Raw genomic sequence first — 19,957 nt, forward strand, 5'->3', positions numbered from 1 at the left:
GAACCCGCCAAGTTGAATCATTAGCTGCTGAAGTGATGAGTCTCAAACAGGAGATTAGAGGGCTCAAGCATGAGAATAAGCAGTTGCACCGGCTCGCCCATGACTATGCTACAAACATGAAGAGGAAACTTGACCAGATGAAGGAATCTGATGGTAAGGTTTTACTTGATCATCAGCGGTTTGTGGGTTTGTTCCAAAGGCATTTATTGCCTTCGTCCTCTAGGGTTGTACCTGGTAATGAAGCTTCAAATGATGAACCTCCAATGCCTCATCCTTCTGGGGTTTTGTCAAGTACTGAGGCTCCGGATAACCACCCTCCGGTGCTTTCTCTTTCTGGGGCTCTACCGACTGCTGAGACTTCCCCTAAGCAACCTTTGTGAAGGCTCCCTTTTGTTTGTTTATTTTGACTCATGTATATGTACATATTTGTGGCTTATCGAAAATATTAATAAATAAGCTTTGCTTCATTTCAACATATTGTGTTAAATACACCAAAGCCTTCTTCATAAAGTTCTTTGAATTTTTGCTTTTGTTGAAACCTGTATTGTTGAAGCTTTGTGAGTGAAGCATGTAGTTTGAGGTAGTGTTCCCTTAATTTCCCGAGTGAGAAAAACTTCTCGGTTGGAGACTTGAAAAATCCAAGTCACTGAGTAGTCACGAACTTTTGAGTACCAAGGCGTAGTAGCATATGGTGGGAGTCCCCCAAGTCTCTAGTCGAGGGAGTTGACGAATGAGGTGTCTTGCTAAGAGTCCATGTCGTAAGTACCAAAACTTCATTCTTTTGTTTTCTAAGTGGTAGCCCCGGACTTTTTCTTCATATATTTTGTTTATGAAGGTTGCTAGGCCCGAATAAGTGGAATTGCAGAAGGTGTAACGGTTGGTAGCTGTTTTATGGAAAGCCATCTGACTACGATAGTCTTGCACAGGATGACTATAGGGAGATACACACACATACTGCTATGATAGAGGGTGTAACCGTTGGTGCATTACAATCATAATGGAAGCATCACAATGATGGAAGCATCACAATGATGAAAGCATCATAATGATGAAAACACCATAATGATGAAACATCATAATGATGTTTCTTTGGTGGAATTGTTTTTCATTTCCCCTAACACCCGGAATTGGTTTTCAATATAAGACCATCATCTGTAGCTCGAATCACAAAGTTGGCTTCATGAAAGTTGTTCTTTAATTCCTTAACTACAACATATCCAAATTTGAGAGCCATCAGATCAGTACAACTCTAGAAATTCAGGTACGACGAGTGATTGTTCATCATTTGTCTGTCAACACGTCAGATCTGTTGTGAGCTTCAAAAACTCCATTTTCTCTTGCTTAGATCAACAAACTTTCTTCCGCGAAGTTGTTCCTTAACTTGTGAACTACAACATATCCAAAATTGAGATCCCTCGGAGCTGTATAACTCAAGAAATTCAGGTATGATGAATGACTGGTTATTATTTTTCTGTCAACCCGTCAGATTTGTTGTGAGCTTCGAAACTCCAGTTTCTATTGTTCAGATCAGCATACTTTCTTCATTGAAGTTGTTCCTCATCGTCTCTTTCATAACATATCAAAAATTCAGAATGAACTAATGGTTAAATATTTCCAGATCTTCGAAACATCACAGCAGCTTCGAAATCTGCAAGAATCCGACTGTCATGCTTGGAGCTTCAACACTTTAATTTCCGTGGCTCAAACAGAAATGGTTCCTTCTTGAAAGTTGTTCATCTGCTCAAGAACTAGAGGGTGTCCAAAATTCAGCTCCATTGGAGAGAAGCAGCAGCTGCAAAAATTTGATAGAGAAAAGGAGGCGAAGCTTTGTTGGATTTCTAGGCTGGGGAAGATTCCAGTTTTTGTAGCAACTTCAGTACTGGTGAATTGCTTGTATTTTTGTCCATAACTAAATTTTGGACTTTGAATTATTATTTGATCTATCATAATATGTTTGGGAACATATATAAGTGAATAAATAAGAAGGAAGATTTTGGGCCCTTGTGGGTGTAAAACAAAAAATGTTTAGGTTTTGTGAACAAAATTTGTTTATTTGGAGCAAGGTTTTGTGTTGAAGCTTTGTAGGTGAAGCTTTGGTGTTGAAGCTTTCTAGGTGAAGCTTTGATGGTGAAGCTTTGTAGATGAAGCTTTGTAGATGAAGCTTGCTAGGTGAAGCTTTGATGGTGAAGCTTTGATGGTGAAAGTATGTAGATGAAGCTTTGTAGATGAAGCTTGCTAGGTGAAGCTTTGATGGTGAAGCTTTGATGGTGAAAGTATGTAGATGAAGCTTTCTAGGTGAAGCTTTTTTAGGTGAAGCTTTGTAGGTGAAGCTTTTTTAAGTGAAGCTTTGGGCCCTTGTGAAGCTTTGGAGGTGAAGCTTTTCGGGTGAAGCTTTTTTGGGTGAAGCTTTGTGGGTGAAGCTTTTTAGGGGAAGCTTTGTGGGTGAAGCTTTTTTTTTGTGAAGCTTTGTGGGTGAAGCTTTGTGGGTGAAGCTTTGGAGGTGAAGCTTTTCGGGTGAAGCTTTTTTTGGGTGAAGCTTTGTGGGTGAAGCTTTTTAGGTGAAGCTTTGTGGGTGAAGCTTTGGAGGTGAAGCTTTTTGGATGAAGCCTTTTTTTTTTTTTTTTTTTTTTTTTTTTTTTTTTTTTTGGCGCTTGACACGGTCTTCATTTGCTTGTTTTGTAGTGACTGTGGAAGACGGATTGCTTTCTGATTGAGAAGGGTTCCGGCATCGCTTTGCACCATCTTCATGTGGGTAATATAGGAACTTCCTTATGTTTTGATCATGCATGTAGTGATAGAATTTGTTTCTTCTTATTGTAGATGTCAGAGCCTGGAAGTTCTAGTGATGAGGGCTCTTCTAGCTTTAGCTCTAAGTCTGAGTCTGCAATGTCGGAGTCTTCAGGGTCTTTGTTAGAGTCCGGTACTAGAGAAACATTGGATGATCTTCCCAACCGTCAAACTTTAGCTATTGCTAGTTCTTCCTCCATGGCGTTGGGTGAGGGGGTTGTTTTTGATGCCATACCCATAGTTCGCTCTGAGTTCACAGCAGACCATCTAAAGAATAACTTGTTAGATAATGAGAAGCAGGTTGAGGCGCTAAGGCAGTCATGTAATATCCCTCGTAGTGTAGGGATACGTTTGGTACATGATGAAGAATGGCCTTCTGAGCCTCCCCAGGGTCATGTTATGTTCTACACCCAGATATTACTGACTTTAGGGGTGAGACTACCTTTACATCTGTGGTTGCAAAAGATGTTATCTTTGATCGGATATGCACCTGGGCAACTCAATCCTGGTTTCTGGGATACTTTGATTGGATTTTATATCATTTGGATGGAGTGTGGGTTGTGTGAGCCTTCCTTCCATCAGTGGCGTTACTGTTACAAGATGCGCCCAGCAAAATCATGCACTGGTTATGCCGAGTGTGCATGTCGGAGTGAAAGAGAGCGTATTGTGTATGGTAAGAAAAAGGCATACTACACATGGAAAAACCGTTGGTGCTTTCTGTATAATGATTGGGAGTATGATAAGGGTGTCACGCCTGAGCGACGTGTGCTTACTCACTTCCAGACTGTAGGTTGTAACGTATCCACCGTTTGTACTATTTGCTATTTGTTGTGGTCTTTTCTTGCTTCTAACACTTTGCTTCATGTAGTGACGCGGGGCACCATCCAACTGTTTGGGCAGGAGCTATCTGACATAGAGAAGGTGTTGAGGGTGCCCAAAGAGGATAGACACTTAAGCAAGCTACGACCCTTATTTCGTCGGTACGGTTTCCAACCCTTAGTTTCCGAGAGCCAGGGACGATCGAGTAAGTTGTATCCTTCATGTAAACTTAGCTCAATTCCTTACTTTATTTGGAAAGTTGTATTTCTTATTTTGATTTTCCTTATGCAGTGGAGAAGGTAAGCAAGAAAACAGGGACTAGCACCCATAAAAGGAAAACACCAGTGTTAGTTCCTTCGGAAGACATCCTACCGCATAAGAAAATTCATAAGTTCCGAGGGGAACCATCCGTTAGACCTAAGTCCCAAGATGTGGTCCTTAAGGGGCCTGCCTTTAGGAAGACTGGAGTCAAGGCCGTTGATAATGCTGCTGCCGTAGTTGCAGGAGAAGGGAGCCGACTGTTGCCTCATCCTCTTACTATGGAGCACACTGTCCAGGAAAGTGATCCTGGTTCCCGCCATGAGGGGAAAGGCAAGGAAAGAGCTGGCAGTGTCCCGTGGAAGGACTTGAGGGTTGCCACGCGGCCAAAGGATTTTGGGGATATCAACAATTGCTTGGCAGGGCGTCGATTCGCCTTCGATGAGCTCGGAGAGCCCTTAGCTAAGGATGAATCGGATTGCGACCGGATGTTGAAGCTGTCTTCATATGTGAGTGTTACTTTGTCATTTCCTTACTTTTTCCTCTTTATTATCATTATTTAGGTAGTGATGATCGTCTTGCCATGCAGGTCATGGCCGAGTATCACGACAGACTGCAAGAGGTTGAACGGTACAAGGCAAAACTGAAGGAGAATAAGCAGCTTGTGGACGAGGCCCGGAGGAATAAGGGACTTTTGACTCAGGCCCTCCAACTGAAGGACGAAACCATGGAGAGCTTGAAAAGGCGAAATGGTGAGAACCTAAGGCTTAAGAAATTGTTTGAGGCAACTAAAAAACAGTTGGAGGTGGCTACCTTGGAAGTATCCAAGGTTAGGGGAAAATTGGATGGTGCCTTAGTTGAGATTTCTGAACTGGAGAAGAGCATTCCAACTGAAAGGGAGGCTGCTGTGCAAGAATACTTAAGTTCTTCGACCTTTCATCTTGCTATTAAACCCTACTGTGCTCAAGAAGCTCGCTTTGAAAAAAGGAAATGGATGGCCGTCCTTGATCGTTATGATGATGGGAGCATTCTTCGAAAATACCACGAAGATATAGATGAGCATCATCGAAAGGGCGAGACATTTGTCCTTGCTGTTGATCCTAGCAGCGAAGATGAGTCTGATAATGAAGGTAGTGCTGATGCACAGACTCAGCATGGTGAAGAGGATCTTGGGGATGCAGAGGATGATGGTAGGACACGGAGTGATACTGCCAGGGGCTCGGCTTCAGATGAGAATGAATAGCAGTGTCTTTACTATCTGCATGTATTCTGGATGTAGTAGTCTGATGTGTGTATAACATGTGCCCATGTTATAAGCTTGAGAGTTTTGGATTTTAGGTGTTTATGAGTGTTTGCACTATTATTAATGCATGTTTGGCTATGTATGAATAGATCTATTGTTTGGATATAAGCCATTGTTTGGTTGTTCCTTTCTTTGTATAGTCTTGTCGACACATACTTAGATTTTGCTTCGTGTTGGATATATCTGCTTTGAGGTTTCAACACTTGAGTGTTCCCTTGCTAGGAATGTAAAAGAGTGAGGGCTGAGTTGGCTAAATTACCTCTTTATTGAATTCATTGCCAAATGGCCTTCATTACATAGGATGCCGAACGGCTATAGCTCAACACTTGTACATCGTGAGTCTATTTGTAGTAGTACTTCAAGTGATCAGCGTTCCATGGATGGCCAAGGGTCTTGCCATCGGAGCTTCTAAGTGTGTAAGAGCCAGGGCGACTGATGCCAATGACTTCATACGGTCCATCCCAGTTTGGACTAAGTGTGCCTTCACTCGGGACTCTGTCGCAGAGTAATCTTTTCTTTAAGACCCAGTCTCCTATTTTGAAAGAACGAAGCTTGACCCTAGAGTCATAATAGTTGGAGATGCGCTGCTTGTAGGCGACATTCCTCAAGTGAGCTTGGTTTCTGTGTTCCTCGACTAAATCCAAGTTGAGGGTGAGTTGTTTGTCATTTTCACTTTGAATGTAGTTCTGGACTCGGAATGTTGCTTGCTCGAGCTCAACAGGGACAACCGCCTCTGTGCCAAAGGCAAGTGAGAATGGAGTTTCTCCTGTTGAAGTCCGATATGAAGTGCGATATGACCAAAGAACTTGGGGTACAAATTCTGGCCAACAGCCTTTAGCTTTGTCCAAGCTGGTTTTCAAAGTGCGCTTGATTATTTTGTTGATGGCCTCAACTTGTCCATTAGACTGGGGATGAGCTGGAGAGGCAAAGCATAAGCTGATGTTGAACTTAGAGCAGAACAACCTGAACTTCTTGTTGTCAAACTGTCGCCCATTGTCAGTGACTATCGCATTGGGAATGCCGAATCTACAAAGGATGTTCTTCCACACGAAGTCTTCTATCTTTGCCTCAGTAATGGTTGCCAAGGGTTCTACTTCAGCCCACTTTGTGAAGTAGTCCACTGCAACGACTGCGTAACAGACTTTGCCCTTCCCTGCCGGCATTGGGCCGATCAAATCAAGTCCCCACTGGGCGAAGGGCCAAGGGCTGATCATAGGAGTAAGAGGCTCTGGAGGGGAATGAGGAATAGTTGCATATCGTTGACATTTGTCACATGAGCGGGATACTTTGATGGCATCCTGGTGGAGTGTTGGCCAGTAATATCCTTGGCGAAAAGTCTTGTGTGCTAGGGACCGAGATCCAGCATGATCTCCACAGACTCCCTCATGTATTTCCCGAAGGACGATTTCCGCCTCGGCAGGCGTAAGACACCTTAAGTATGGCAGGCTAAAACCTCGCTTATAGAGTTGATCATTGATGATCAGGTAGCGGGTAGACTTGTATCGAATTTGCTTAGCCTGGACTTTATCATTTGGGAGGGTGCCATGAGCAAGGAAATTATAGATCGGGGTGATCCAACTATCCCCCTGTTGTAAGTTGCATACTTCTGCGGCCATGGTGCTTGGTGTTGCCAACAGTTCGACATGAATTTTTCTTCCAATCTTGTCTTCCACAGCTGAGGCGAGGCGAGCCAGGGCGTCTGCATGACTGTTTGCCGCTCGAGGAACTTGGGTGATCTGGTAGTGGAAGTGCTTGAGCAAAAGTTGTGTTTGCGCAAGATATGCTGCCATGGAGCTGTCCTTAGCATCAAAGTTGTTGGTAACCTGGTTGACCACTAATTGGGAGTCACTGAAAATATCAATTTGTTTAACCCCGAGGTGTTTGGCCAAACGTAATCCTGCTAGAAGGGCTTCATACTCGGCCTCATTGTTTGATGCCTTGAATTTGAAACGAAGAGCATACTCCATTGCTACTTTGTCGGGCGTAGTCAAGACTAGTCCCGCTCCACAGCCCTGTTGGTTGGATGAGCCATCAACATACAGACTCCATGCTGAGGTCGTTGATTCTACCTTCTGAGCTTCCGGGGGTAATGAAGCCACTGCTTCAGGTGTAGAAGCAATGTCAACCGGATATGTGAAGTCGGCAATGAAATCTGCTACTGCTTGACCTTTTTCGGCTGGTTTTGGTTGGTAGGAGATGTCAAACTCACCCAATGCTATCGCCCATTTGATCATTCGCCCAGACGTGTCAGGACTCTGGAGTATCTGTCGAAGAGGGTGATTGGTAAGCACGATGATGGCGTGTGCTTGGAAATAAGGGCGAAGTTTCCGAGCAGACATGACCAATGCTAGAGCTAATTTCTCAATGTTGGAGTATCGTGTCTCCGCATCTTGTAGGGCTTTGCTAGCGTAGTAGACAGGTCGCTCAATATTCCCATCCTTTCGAATGAGAACGGAACTTACGGCTGAAGCTGATACCGATAGGTAGATAACGAGAATGTCTCCTACCTCGGGCTTGGAGAGTAGAGGGGCTTTACTCATGTATTCCTTGAGGTTTTTGAATGCCTCGGCACATTCATCAGTCCATGTAATGTACTTCCTACTTCCCTTAAGTGCTTTAAAAAAGGGAGCACATTTGTCTGTGGCCTTAGAAATGAACCTGGTTAAGGCTGCCACCTTGCCAGTAAGGCTCTGGATGTCCTTTGAAGTTACCGGTTCCTTCATGTCGAGGATTGCTTTGATCTTCTCGGGATTAGCTTCAATGCCTCGTTGGCTAATCATGAAACCTAAGAATTTGCCAGAGCCTACGCCGAAGGCACATTTGTTGGGGTTTAACCTCATTCGATACCTCTTCAAAATAGTGAAAGTTTCAGATAGGTTGGTGATGTGTTGGTCAGCATGTTTGCTCTTGACTAACATATCATCAACGTAAACTTCCATGCTCTTCCCAATCTGCTCGGCGAACATTGAGTTGACTAGTCTCTGATAAGTCGCTCATGCATTCTTTAGGCCGAAAGGCATGACTTTATAGCAGTATAGTCCTCTGTCGGTAGTGAAGGCTGTGTGTTCTTGATCCGAAGGGTTCATGAGGATTTGGTTGTATCCTGAGTAAGCATCCATGAAGCTCAGGAGTTCACACCCGGCCGTAGAGTCTATAAGTCTGTCAATAAGAGGAAGAGGGAAGCTATCTTTCGGACACCCTTTGTTTAGGTCGGTGTAGTCAACACACATTCTCCACAAGACCTTTTGAAGCAAAAGACTTTCTTTGGTCGGATTTTTCTTAACAAGGACCACATTTGCTACCCATGTCGGGTAATTGACTTCGCGGACAAAGCCTATGCCTTTGAGTTTTTCAACTTCTGCTTTCATTGCCTCGTATCGTTCAGCGTCATAAGATCTTCGCTTCTGTCTCACCGGCTTGATCTTGGGGTCAATACTCAAACGATGACAGATGACATCGGGAGAGATGCCTGGCATGTCCTCGTATGACCAGGCGAAGACTTCAGTGTTCTCTTTCAAAAAAGATATCAATGCTAACCGAAGGGGTGGTGACAATGTGGTGCCAATCTTCACCATGCGATCTGGATAATCTCTTGAGATAGGTACCTTCTCCAACTCTTCAGCAGGTTGGGCTTGCTGGGTGAAAGAGTCATCTCGAGGATCATCGGGTTGATTGTTGCTATCAGGAAGATCCAAGTTCGCTTCATCTAAGCTGGTCTTTGTGACTTGGTCATGTACAGACAGGGTTTCCTTGGGTCCGGGCAAGTGTTGTTGCTTAACTGAAGTGTTGTAACATGATCGTGCACTAAGCTGATCTCCTCTGATGTAGCCGTTGCCATGGGGGGTTGGAAATTTCATCAACAGCATATGCGTGGATACCATAGCCTTGAGATCATTGATGCCTGTGCGCCCAAAGATGACATTGTATGCCGTTGGGCAGTCAACCACTAGGAAGTTAGTGGTAATGGTAGCCGTGTAAGGGCCTGTACCAATAGTAAAGGGTAAATGTATGCTCCCTAAGGGTTGCACGATATCACCGGAGAAGCTTATCAGAGGAGAAATCGAGCGATCGAGCAAGTGTTCAGCTACACTGAGCGCCCTGAAAGCTTCGGCAAACATGATATTGACCGAAGCCCCTGTGTCTACGAGGATTCGTCGAACATCAAAGTTGGCTATGTGAGCCTCCACGATCAATGGGTCGTTATGAGGGTAGATGATGCCTCTTTCTTCCTCAGGGTAGAAACATATCGGATCCCAGTTAGGTTTTTGATACTTCCCTCCCCTGATGTCTTCCACGTGAAACACTTGGTGACCAGGCCTCAGACTTCGTTCACTGTTTTTCATGGCCCTATTGGAAGATTCAGATATGGGTGTGCCGCCGCTTATGGAATATATGACATTCACCTGGCGTTGGTTACGGTTATCCTTTTGAGGGTGAAGAAGGAATTGATCAATTTTTCCTTCTCGTGCCAAAGCTTCAATACGATCACGGAGGATGATACATTTCTCGCTATCATGGCCGTTATGCTCATGGTAGCAACAAAACGTGCCCGCGTTATTCGGGGGCGTGTAATCTGGGTGCCTCGGCTTTGGTTTTGGTATCAGGTGAGCTATGCTGGGGTAAATGGCCGCGCATGTGGCATTCAAGGGCGTGTATGTCTCATACCTTGGGGTAGGGGGTATCTTGACGCGGGTTTGACCCACTGCATTGACTGCCTGGGGGCGAGCGTTATTGTGGCGATACCCTTGGTTATCGGGATAGTGTCCCTTACTCTTTTTACTGAAATGAGAGTGGTGAGGATGGAAATCCTTCCTCTTGCCTTGAAATTGATATGTCTGTTGATTCGGTGAAGCATTATGCAAGGCATGGGGAGGTGCCACTGCTGTTTGGGAAGTCGAGGTCTTCTCATTTAGGTGAGTCTGGCTTCCACCTCCCACTTGTTGATAAAGGATGGTTGTAGGGGGTTTCTCCTGATATGTCTTTGCCTCGGCGGAGGCATGGTTATAAGCCTGCGCCATCACCTCAGAGTAAGTCTTCCAAGTATTGGCATTGATCATGTATTTAAAGAAACAATCACGTAGGCCTGCCGTGAAGGCTTTGAGGGCAGTCTTGTCATCTGCTTCGGCACACCGGGAGTATTCATGGCTGAAGCGGCCAGCATACATACGTAATGACTCGTCTGGCTTCTGGCGGATAGTGTACAAGTCATCTGCAGAGTGCAAGCGATCGGTTTGGAAAATGTGTTGGGAAACAAATAGTTTCCTCAATTCCTCAAATGAGTCTACCGTCTCAGGTGTAAGACGACAATACCAATTTAGAGCTCCACCAGAGAGGGTGGAGGGGAAGAGAAGACATCGCTCTTCGTCGGTGTGCATCCGGTATGCCATGGTGGACTCAAAGAGGTTAAGGTGCTCAATCGGGTCCTCTTTTCCAGTATAAAGTTGCAAGCCAAGCTTTTGCTTTGTCTTTGCTTGAAGGGGGGTGTTGAGGATCCTCCTTGTAAGAGGGCCAGGCCTGGGTTGGTTCCAGTCAGGTATTTCAGCCTGACGTTCAGCCTTCAACTTGTTTACTTCCTCAAGAAGTTGTAGGACAAGGGGGTCCTGAGCGGAGTTATGTGTCACTGGAGCTTTCTTTCGTAAATCTCCATCTCCTCTTGGAATTAGGAAGGTTTGATCAAGGGCATGTGATTTTTCCCTGGACTCGCTGTACTGGCTTCCAGGGTATGTCTGTCGGAACACCTCTGAGTCCCCTGTACCCTCATGTCTCTCTGGGACTTGTTGCCCCTTCCCCAAATTGGTGGCCGGCTTGGGCCGTGGCAGGGGACCGAGTCTCTCAGAAATCCTTGGGTCATTAATCTTTGAGCTTATATGGATGGAATTCTCTCGACGTTGCTTCAGAAAATCCCGACAATCGCGAAAGACGGCTTTCGATCCTTCTGCCCCTTCAGTAAGGAGGTGTCTCCCTCCACTTCTCATGGTTCGGGTTGAAGCAACTGGGTTAAGAGAAGCCTCATGTTGATTATCAAGTCGAGGGGTAATCTGTTCCCTATCAGGGATATCTATGTCGAATGCATGTGACCCTCCATGTTGGAGGGCACCCAGTTGATGGTTGACTTCCACGGGGGCAACAAGCTCGCGTGTCTGAGCTTGCCTAGCTTCGTGGAGTGTCTCGAAGAGCTTCTCATATTGCTCCTGGAGGACCTCATTCTTCATTGCTATCTTGTTGTTCTGAGCTTCCAACTCATCGACTTTAGCTTGAAGAAGAACTCGTTTTCCTTCCTTCTTTCGTTGTTTCGCACTATGTGCAAGGGGGGTGTCATTCTGTGTGCTGTGGCTTCCTTCGCTTCCCATGTTGGAGAGGGATGCCTGGTCAAAAGAAAGTGTACGAATGATAGAAACCAGCTTGACACAGCTGAAGAGAGTAGGAATAAGTGTCGTTTCCCACAGACGGCGCCAAATGTTGATGCACAAAACCGGAGGTCTTGGAACAACAGAAAGTGTCAGGTTTTGTGACCTTCGCTTGGTTGCTTGGTTGCTTCAGTCACTAGTGAGGATAAGTACGTGAATGAATAGAGACAGAGAAGCAAACACAGGATGTACGTGGTTCACCCAGATTGGCTACGTCCACGGGGTAGAGGAGTTCTTATTAGTAGTGAAGGGCTTACACAAGTACAAAGGATCAAGCTCTCAATTTAGTGAGTTCTTGTGAATGATTTAACACAAAATGGCATTAGGCAATATTGTGGGGGAATGACCCCTATTTATAGAAAAACTTGTAGCTTTGTCACATTGACATGTGTCATGTTGTGATTGGTTCTTGATGTCGACACGTGCTGCGCTCTGATTGGCTTCTAATCTTGACACGTGTCGAGTAGTGATTGGCCTCCTGGTCGGAGGGGAACTCTTCTGGGTCCTTGACAGTATAGCGTTGGCCGGTGCTCGGTAGTTTCGGGATTGGTCAAGTATGGTACAAACACTCAGTATTGTCAATTAATTCCATCAAATCTAACACATTATTAAATTGGGTCAAATTATTCTTCTAGGAACTTACCGGGGAAAGGTTCCACATTTCTTTAGCATGCTCGCAATTAAGAAAAAGGTGATTTTAAGTCTCGTCCTGATTGCCACACATAGGACACAATTTGTTAATATTCTGAATGAATTTACTCAATTTCATCATAGTATATAGTCTTTCATGAACAAGAAGCCAAACGAAATGTTTTACCTTGGAATGTATCATTAACTTCCGTATCTTCTTAAGGAGTTTCTGTCTTTTAATTTCTAATCACACCAGATATATGAAACGAACACGATTTGAGAATTTATAAGAATTTTCACAAAGAAGATCCGGATAGAATTTCTATTCAGAGATGGGTACACTAGAATGTAGCACCCACGTGGATGCAAGTGTTGACCCGTTAGCAGTTTCAAGATCTCTAGAAAGTATCGGCAACATGATATTTGGAAGGATTCCTTTCTTCTAATCAACCAAATCAGGAAATTCGTACTATTAAAGTTTGATCAAATAGTTACAAACGTGGACTCACTTTAAAAATTATAATAACTTTATCCGTGAGATTAAATTTCAATAGTACAAATTTCCTGATTTGATGAATTAGGAGGAAGGGATCCATATGATTCCTTTCCATGATATTTGAGCTGGCTACACAATCGATGCTCGCCTGCACCCCACATCCTTTCCGAGTCAATCTACGTGGAACACGTCAGCCGACGGGACCACAGACACCGACATGTGCGGAAGCAGGTAGGGCCCAGCAGGAAGTACGTGTTGAGATGAGTGCGTTGCCCATTTGTTTTTTCTCTTTTTGGTAAAGGAAGGAAAGGCCTCGTTGGCAGTTGGACAGTTCCATACTTTCTCCCTCTCTATCTCTTACGTGTCGTGTCGATCTCCTCGCCGTCGGATGGGATCAATGTAAACCGCCGATTGTATTTGCGTCGGGGTGGGACCCATGCGATATCTGGCCGAATATATGAGTTCCAATTTCTAATGTTTCTGGGATGGCGACCGAGGCGAGGCATTGGGCGTGACGCAATGGTGAGGTAGAAGATGGAGATGTGGGGGAAGGCGGGCGGAGTGCGGTGGCGACTGGGTAAGATTCGAGTCAAAAGGGCAGGATGCGTCAGACAAGGAGTGGACGCCGCGTCGGACTCGGTGGTGATGAGATGTGCTTGCTTGCTTTGCTTATGAGAACAAACGTTTTTGGCATCGTCTACATTTGCACAGGTATTGGCTCAAGTATGGAACACCTTTCACAAAAATATGATATATTTGTATTTTAGTCGTATTTGAATTAACGTTAGTTTAATTTGCTGTGAAAAATATTATAGTTAGTTAGTTATACCAAAGTTTTTATGCAACATTTGAGTGATTAGAAATGAAGCGCGATTAATTCCTACAATATTTCAATCTAATAAGAAATCACTTCCCGTATTGGTTGTCGTCATTAACATTTGCCAAAGAAATCGCCAATAAGCCGAAAAGAATAACCAATAAAATAAATGTAACTTTAACGAAAAGTACCCGGTACTGTTCACTTCAACGAAAAATCATATTTTTACACTAAAAAGTCAATCATGCTACTATTCACTTTACCCTTTATTTTGTCCTTATAATTAAAACTCAAAGTTTTCAAGCCCTTTTCATTAGTTTTCCTTAAAATAAAAGGATCTATTTTGGTGTTTATAAAATAAAAATGTTAGAGAAATCATATTTTCAGATAATATTTTACTGACTTACTATCAAAATACGATATAAAAACAGGATCTCCCTCACTCTTTTCCAAAAATTATATCGGAGGATCAATGTTGTCCAATAAGAATGATCTCAAGAAAACGTTATCCAATGAGAAGCAACCATGCAATCAAAATATGGGGCACAATAACTAAAGAATAATATTAGAGAAATTAAATTTATAAATAAAACTTTGTAAACTAAATGATATAGAGGTTGATGATCGAAGTATTATTTAAGCGTTGATAAATGTGCTCATTTTTATTGGTAACATAACATTTAGCTTGTAAATTTTGTTTATAAATTTAATATTTCTAGCATTACTAATAATTAAATTATTAAATTATGAAAAACTATCTATAGATTAATCAAAAGCTAATTTGTGCAACAATGGCATGTGGCACATAGCTTGGATCTTCACGTCATGACTTTTGAAAATCATGTCCCACCGGGCGCCAGCTAAAATATCTGCCAAATCACATTTTTAAAGAAAAATCAGAGACATAATCTTAATCTAAGTATCTTACGATCTTGTTAACGTGTGGCTCAAAGACCCCATTTAGTCCGTCCAAAGGAACTTTCTTTTGGTGATAATTTCAAATAAGTATTATGATTTAGTAATATTTTTCTTTATTTGTAAGTAAGAAGTTTTATATTCGATTCTCATCAAAAACGAATTTGAATCATATTATTATTAATCTATTGTGAGACTTATCATACCTCATTCTCATCGGTGTAACTAATATTGTTTGTTAAAAAAAAAATTCAAAAGACGTTTTCATATACACGTAGGCTACTACACCTTGACCACATTAAAAATGTTCTCTTGGACCAAGCTGGACCCGGAACCCGGGACGCGTAGATCGAGTGGCCGCTGAACACGTGTACGGACAAGCTGACGCTGGAATAAATAAAAATGGCCAGCGCGAATGTCGACGGGCCAGCTCAACAACCACTACACGAACTTCGTATATACGGTGTACCGTCTACGCCCTCCCTCCATACAACACGTGTTCCGTGACGTGGGCGTTGCCTTGGCGCCCTTCTTCTTCCTCCCCCTCCCTTTCCCTCTTGCTCTTCTCCTCCATCAATCCCTCTCTCTATTGTTTTCCCTTGCGATATAAAACAAGTTCTTTCTCTCGAAAATTTTAGAGAGAGAAGGAAAATGCAGGGGTTTTGAAGCCTGGTAGCCATTGAAGATAGTTGAACCTTTGAGGAATTTTGAAGCAAATTCTGCAGATTTTTTGTTCTTTTTAGCTTTGATTTCGGACGTCGGCAGGTGAAGATTCGGAATTGAGAGTTCCAGGTACGTTGAATTTGGAGTTCCGGTTGATTTTTTTACGTTTGGACTGTGGCTAGGCTAAGGCTCTGTTTGGTTGCTGAGAAAATGGATAAAGTAAGGGGAAAGGGCATAATTTCTTTATTACTTGAACGGAATTACGGTGAGAACATGTGTAGGTAGATGAAGGAATTCAAAGTATGCGTCTCTATAATTTTTTCCGTCAGCTTGAGATTTCCTTAGCAACCAAACTGAGGATTAGAGTGGAATATTTTGATTGATCCGGAAGAAATCTCTTTTTTGTTTTGTTTTGTTTTGAAGTAAGACAAATTAGTGATTAATATAGTTTTAGTTGATGAACACTCACCAAACAGCTAATGCTAATGCTATTGCTGCTACAAATGCTATTGCTGCTACAAATGCTATTGCTGCTACAAAATTTGGTAAATGAATGAAGTCTCAATTGTTGTTCTAGTGTGAAGTATTCAGCACCGTCTTCAATCAATTTTCCAAATTTTCCGCAGATATCCGATTCCTCTGGTTTCGACCGGTTTGTTTTTGATTTGGAAGATATGAACTCCATTTCGTATGTGCATCAAGCAATCTCAAGTAACGTGTTGTTTTCTTGTCGTTGCTTTAGCGTTAATTGAGTTTGTTTATGGAGGCGAATCGATTCATCGGTCTTAATTTATTTCTGAAAGAGCGTAAGAAAGGTTGGGTGATAGATGTACACTAATTTCTTGTATGCAAGGCATAGGTAAAATATAGTTTGTTGAAAAATGTGCAAGTAGCAGAAACTTATAAGCATATTTTCTGTAAGCTGCTTATCCAAAATTTTCAACATTTCTTATCTCAGATGAGAAAATCTTTACCAAAATCTGTCATCTTTGAGTCATACAGTTGCCTATTGGTTTGCTAGTTTTTGTTTTCGCCTTTTCGGTCACTGTGGGTGTGCTAATTTATGCTCTGTGCAGTCTGGACAGATGAAAGGAGTGATGCTCTAATCAAGGAAGATCGCAATACTTCTTCACGTTATCGTTGAATAAGCTATAGTCCTTATCCATGGGAAAGGATGATGATGCGAAGTCTGCTAAATCTGAAAAATCATCTTCGCCTCTGCCGGGAGTAAGCACATATACATTGTTTTTGTGATATCCTTAGTGGTTTACTATTGGGGCTTGTTTCTAAGTATTACCCAATCGTTTTATACTGACAGGATCAGACAAATCATACAAACCAGACCAATATGCAAGTCTGTCCTGATTGGGGAGCCATGCAGGTTACGCATTTGTTTTTCATTTTTGCCCGAACAACTTTCAGTGGAATTGTATTGCACCGTTTCATGTGAACTGATTCGCGCTAAACTTTTGTACCTTCAGGCTTATTATGGTCCCAGAGTTGCTCTCCCTCCATATTACAACTCAGCTATGGCTTCTGGGCACCCTCCTCATCCCTATATGTGGGGACCACCACAGGTACTTTCTTTTTCATCAAAGTGGTTCAAACATTCAATTTAAGTTAGCAATTGCCTATGCATGCTGGAATATACTGTATGAGAAGTTGTTGACTTGTTAATTCTTTCAGCACATGATGCCACCCTATGGTGCACCTTACGCAGTATACTCACATGGAGGTGTTTACGCACATCCGGCAGTTCCCCTTGTAAGTTTAAATTTTCATCATTTTCGTTGAAGATCCTACATTTCATTAGACTTTCTGTTTGCTTCGCGGTTTGAAGAGTGATTTATTGATTTTTAAAGTTCCCCAACTTTAGTGCTATACCTTTTGAAAGCGGAGGCTAGATTGTATTTGCCCCACATTCTTTACTATTATTGTGTACACGTATTTGTACTAGTTCTTGTTGGACATTCCAATTGCCGCTGATCTTCCCATGCTTCCCCAATGGAAATGATGTAGAGTTAGATATAGCTCCCAATCAATAATTCATAACTCCGTCCACCCTATTTGGTTAAAAGTTATTGCGCAATCCAGTGCCTTCCACGTCCCTCCCCCTTTTTTCCCGTGTGATATAACTGTAATGTTTACAAGACTGGAAGTTTCTTATGCATTAACGAATTGTTGTTCCTGATATAGGCATCCCATGGTCAAGATGTTCCATCCTCACCTGCTGTAAGTGAAGATTCACCTCCTGATTTGCATATGTCCTTAGACAGAGTGTTTCATCTTTATCTTTGAATGTAACTATTGTGGTGCAATAATGCAGGCCGCAACTCCTTTGAATATGGAAACACCTACAAAGTCATCTGGTAATACAGAACGAGGGTTAATGAAAAAGCTGAAAGAATTTGATGGGCTTGCAATGTCAATAGGCAGTGGTAATGTTATGAATGCTGAAGGTGGAGCTGAACAGAGTCTCTCCCGGAGGTTTGTAAACCAGTTTATCTTATTTCTTCCTTTTGTTGGTCCACCTTTTAGATATGCCCCCCCCCCCCTAGCACACCACTCTGGTCCACTCTCTGGTGGACTGGAATTCTCCTTTTGCTCATGTGTATCTGGAAAATTTGTTCACTAGGCTCTACGTTTTTCGTGTGAATATATTGTTTAAGGGCTGATTTTGTGAGTTTGTTACCATGTTAACAGTTCTAAAACTGAAGGTTCTAGCGATGGAAGTGATGGGAATACTGCTGCGGTGAGGACTTCTTCATTTGCTTGTAGCATGTTTCTGCTATTCCATCCTTTTTTTTTTCACTTGATTTGAATATTCTATGTATATTTATTGATGATTAATAGCGAAGTTAAATTGCACTATCTGCCTATTTTATGTCCAGGCAATTCAAACCAGAAGAAAAAGAAGTCGTGAGGGAACACCAGCCACTGGTATTACTCTGTTCTTCACCAAGTGTTACAACTTGATGAACAATAAAGTTGGCCTGCAATCAGTATCCTTTTTTAGTAAATATCTCTTATTTCATAAAGCTTAAAATCTTAAGATGTGAGTCAATTGTTGTTTTACATCCAAACACACTCCCTCACATGTGAACATCTCTCCACCACTTAACTGAGACTTTGATAGGCAATATTTTTAGAGGTTTAAAATCAGGATCCTCCGCTTTGATGCAGTGATAGATTCACTGGTGTTTTACAGTACACAAAATCTGAAGTAGTTTGTTTTAACCTGCTTTTGACACGTATTTTTGCTCAATATTTGTTCCAGCAGCTGGAGATAGGAAGACTGACATGCAGCCTGGTCCAGTTTCTGCTAAGGAGGCAAATGCGGCTACTGATAAAGTGTTGGGTGTAACTATTGCTGCTGCTAGTATCCCGGGAAAAGTGGTAGGACCAGCTGTTTCTCCTGGTGTGACCACGGTGTTGGAACTCAATAACCCACCTATCTTGAACTCAAAGACGAGTCCTACCTGTGTTCCACAATCCTGTGCAGTTTTGCCTCCTGAAACCTGGATAGATGTATGGTTTGCGCATGTCACTTTGTAGTTGTTAGATATGCTTTAGTTTCTCATACTTTCATCCAAGTTTTGCACCACCGAATGTAATTGATTATGATTTGCAGAATGATCGGGAGATGAAACGGGAAAGGAGGAAACAATCAAATCGGGAATCTGCTAGAAGATCCAGGTTGAGGAAGCAGGTATGGAAATTGTGAAAGAGCTATGTAATAATATTCTATTTGTAGAATGTGTTCATAATATGAAGATATGATGCTAATGCTTATTCCGTCCAGGCTGAGACAGAAGAACTTGCACAACAGGTTGACGTCTTATCTGCAGAGAATGTGGCACTTAAATCTGAAATAAACCGATTAACAGAGAATTCTGCTACACTCAAGCTAGAAAACACTACATTATTGGTACGTCCACATGCTATTTCAGAATCATTTCTTTCCTCGGAGATTGATGAAAATTTATGCGGCCATTGTTCTTGTGCTAACTTACCTTCTTTTCTCAACATACTAGGATAAACTGAAAAACGCACGTGCAGGAAGAATGGAAGATATCATCATGAACATCGATGATAAGAGGGTCCAGCCTTTCAGTACCGAGAACCTACTGTCAAGAGTTAATAACGCAGGTTCCATTGCTAGGGATGCTGAGAAAGACGGTGACAATGACATGTATGAGAAAAACAATGGGGCGAAGCTGCACCAACTCCTGGACGCGAGTCCAAGGGCAGATGCAGTCGCCGCTGGCTGATCAATAGACCGGTAATTTGTGCAGTTTATTTAGTTATGTAGTTTTGGCATATTACAAGCCCAAAATTACTGCTAACAGTAAGCCGGAGAACGCGACAGCTGAGCCGGCTTGGAATCGCGGTGAAAGCTGAGGCTCTAATTTTTACAGTGTGGTTAGTTATCTCATGGAAGAAGTAATGGCTTATTTTTTCTGATTTAATCTTGAGTTAAAAGACTAGAATTCAGATGTGCTGGAATGGCCACTGAAGGGTGATGTACATTGAAGAGTGGAGAGATTTAGAACACAACAACCAACCTTAATTATATGCGTGTGTGTGTGATGTAAACTTAAACAGTTAAATGTGATGACTCTGCTACGTCAATGTATGCTTTTATTTGTGACACATTTTTAACGTAAAATTTTTTTTTTTGGGGTTGAATAGCATGAAAACTTTAGTATGACTTAATAACTACGTAGCAACCATGGGTCTGTTGTCCTCATTATTGTGTTTTCATTGTGTCTTCTTTTTAATTTTTTAATACCTGTCCCAGTAATTAAATCGACAGATAACTCGGTTAACTTTTCTTATTTGATATTTAAAAATTAAAATAA

At 42.4% G+C, this 19,957-nt stretch overlaps 1 protein-coding gene and 1 long non-coding RNA gene across 3 annotated transcripts; both read left to right on the top strand.

Moving 5' to 3' along the window:
- Positions 1–1,364: 1,364 nt before the first annotated feature.
- On the top strand, positions 1,365–2,412 carry LOC126630817 (uncharacterized). Its single transcript, XR_007626121.1, has 3 exons — positions 1,365–1,443; positions 1,619–2,113; positions 2,240–2,412. It is a non-coding gene; the product is annotated as an uncharacterized LOC126630817 (long non-coding RNA).
- Positions 2,413–13,263: 10,851 nt separating this feature from the next.
- Positions 13,264–19,764, top strand: LOC126630811 (common plant regulatory factor 1-like). 2 transcript variants are annotated; one of them, XM_050301016.1, is made up of 14 exons: positions 13,264–13,411; positions 14,711–15,224; positions 16,172–16,322; positions 16,414–16,476; positions 16,577–16,672; positions 16,782–16,859; positions 17,292–17,327; positions 17,422–17,582; positions 17,799–17,847; positions 17,987–18,035; positions 18,376–18,623; positions 18,727–18,804; positions 18,898–19,023; positions 19,130–19,764. In XM_050301016.1, exons 3-14 carry the CDS (start codon positions 16,260–16,262, stop codon positions 19,364–19,366), a joined length of 1,284 nt encoding a protein of 427 aa, XP_050156973.1. In that variant the 5' UTR covers positions 13,264–13,411; positions 14,711–15,224; positions 16,172–16,259; the 3' UTR covers positions 19,367–19,764. The 2 variants fall into 2 exon arrangements, with proteins under 2 accessions (XP_050156973.1, XP_050156972.1); XM_050301015.1 differs by having other exon boundaries at positions 13,265–13,411; positions 18,373–18,623.
- Positions 19,765–19,957: the final 193 nt, after the last annotated feature.

Source organism: Malus sylvestris, chromosome 7 (assembly GCF_916048215.2).
Source record: "Malus sylvestris chromosome 7, drMalSylv7.2, whole genome shotgun sequence".
Lineage (NCBI taxonomy): Eukaryota > Viridiplantae > Streptophyta > Magnoliopsida > Rosales > Rosaceae > Malus > Malus sylvestris.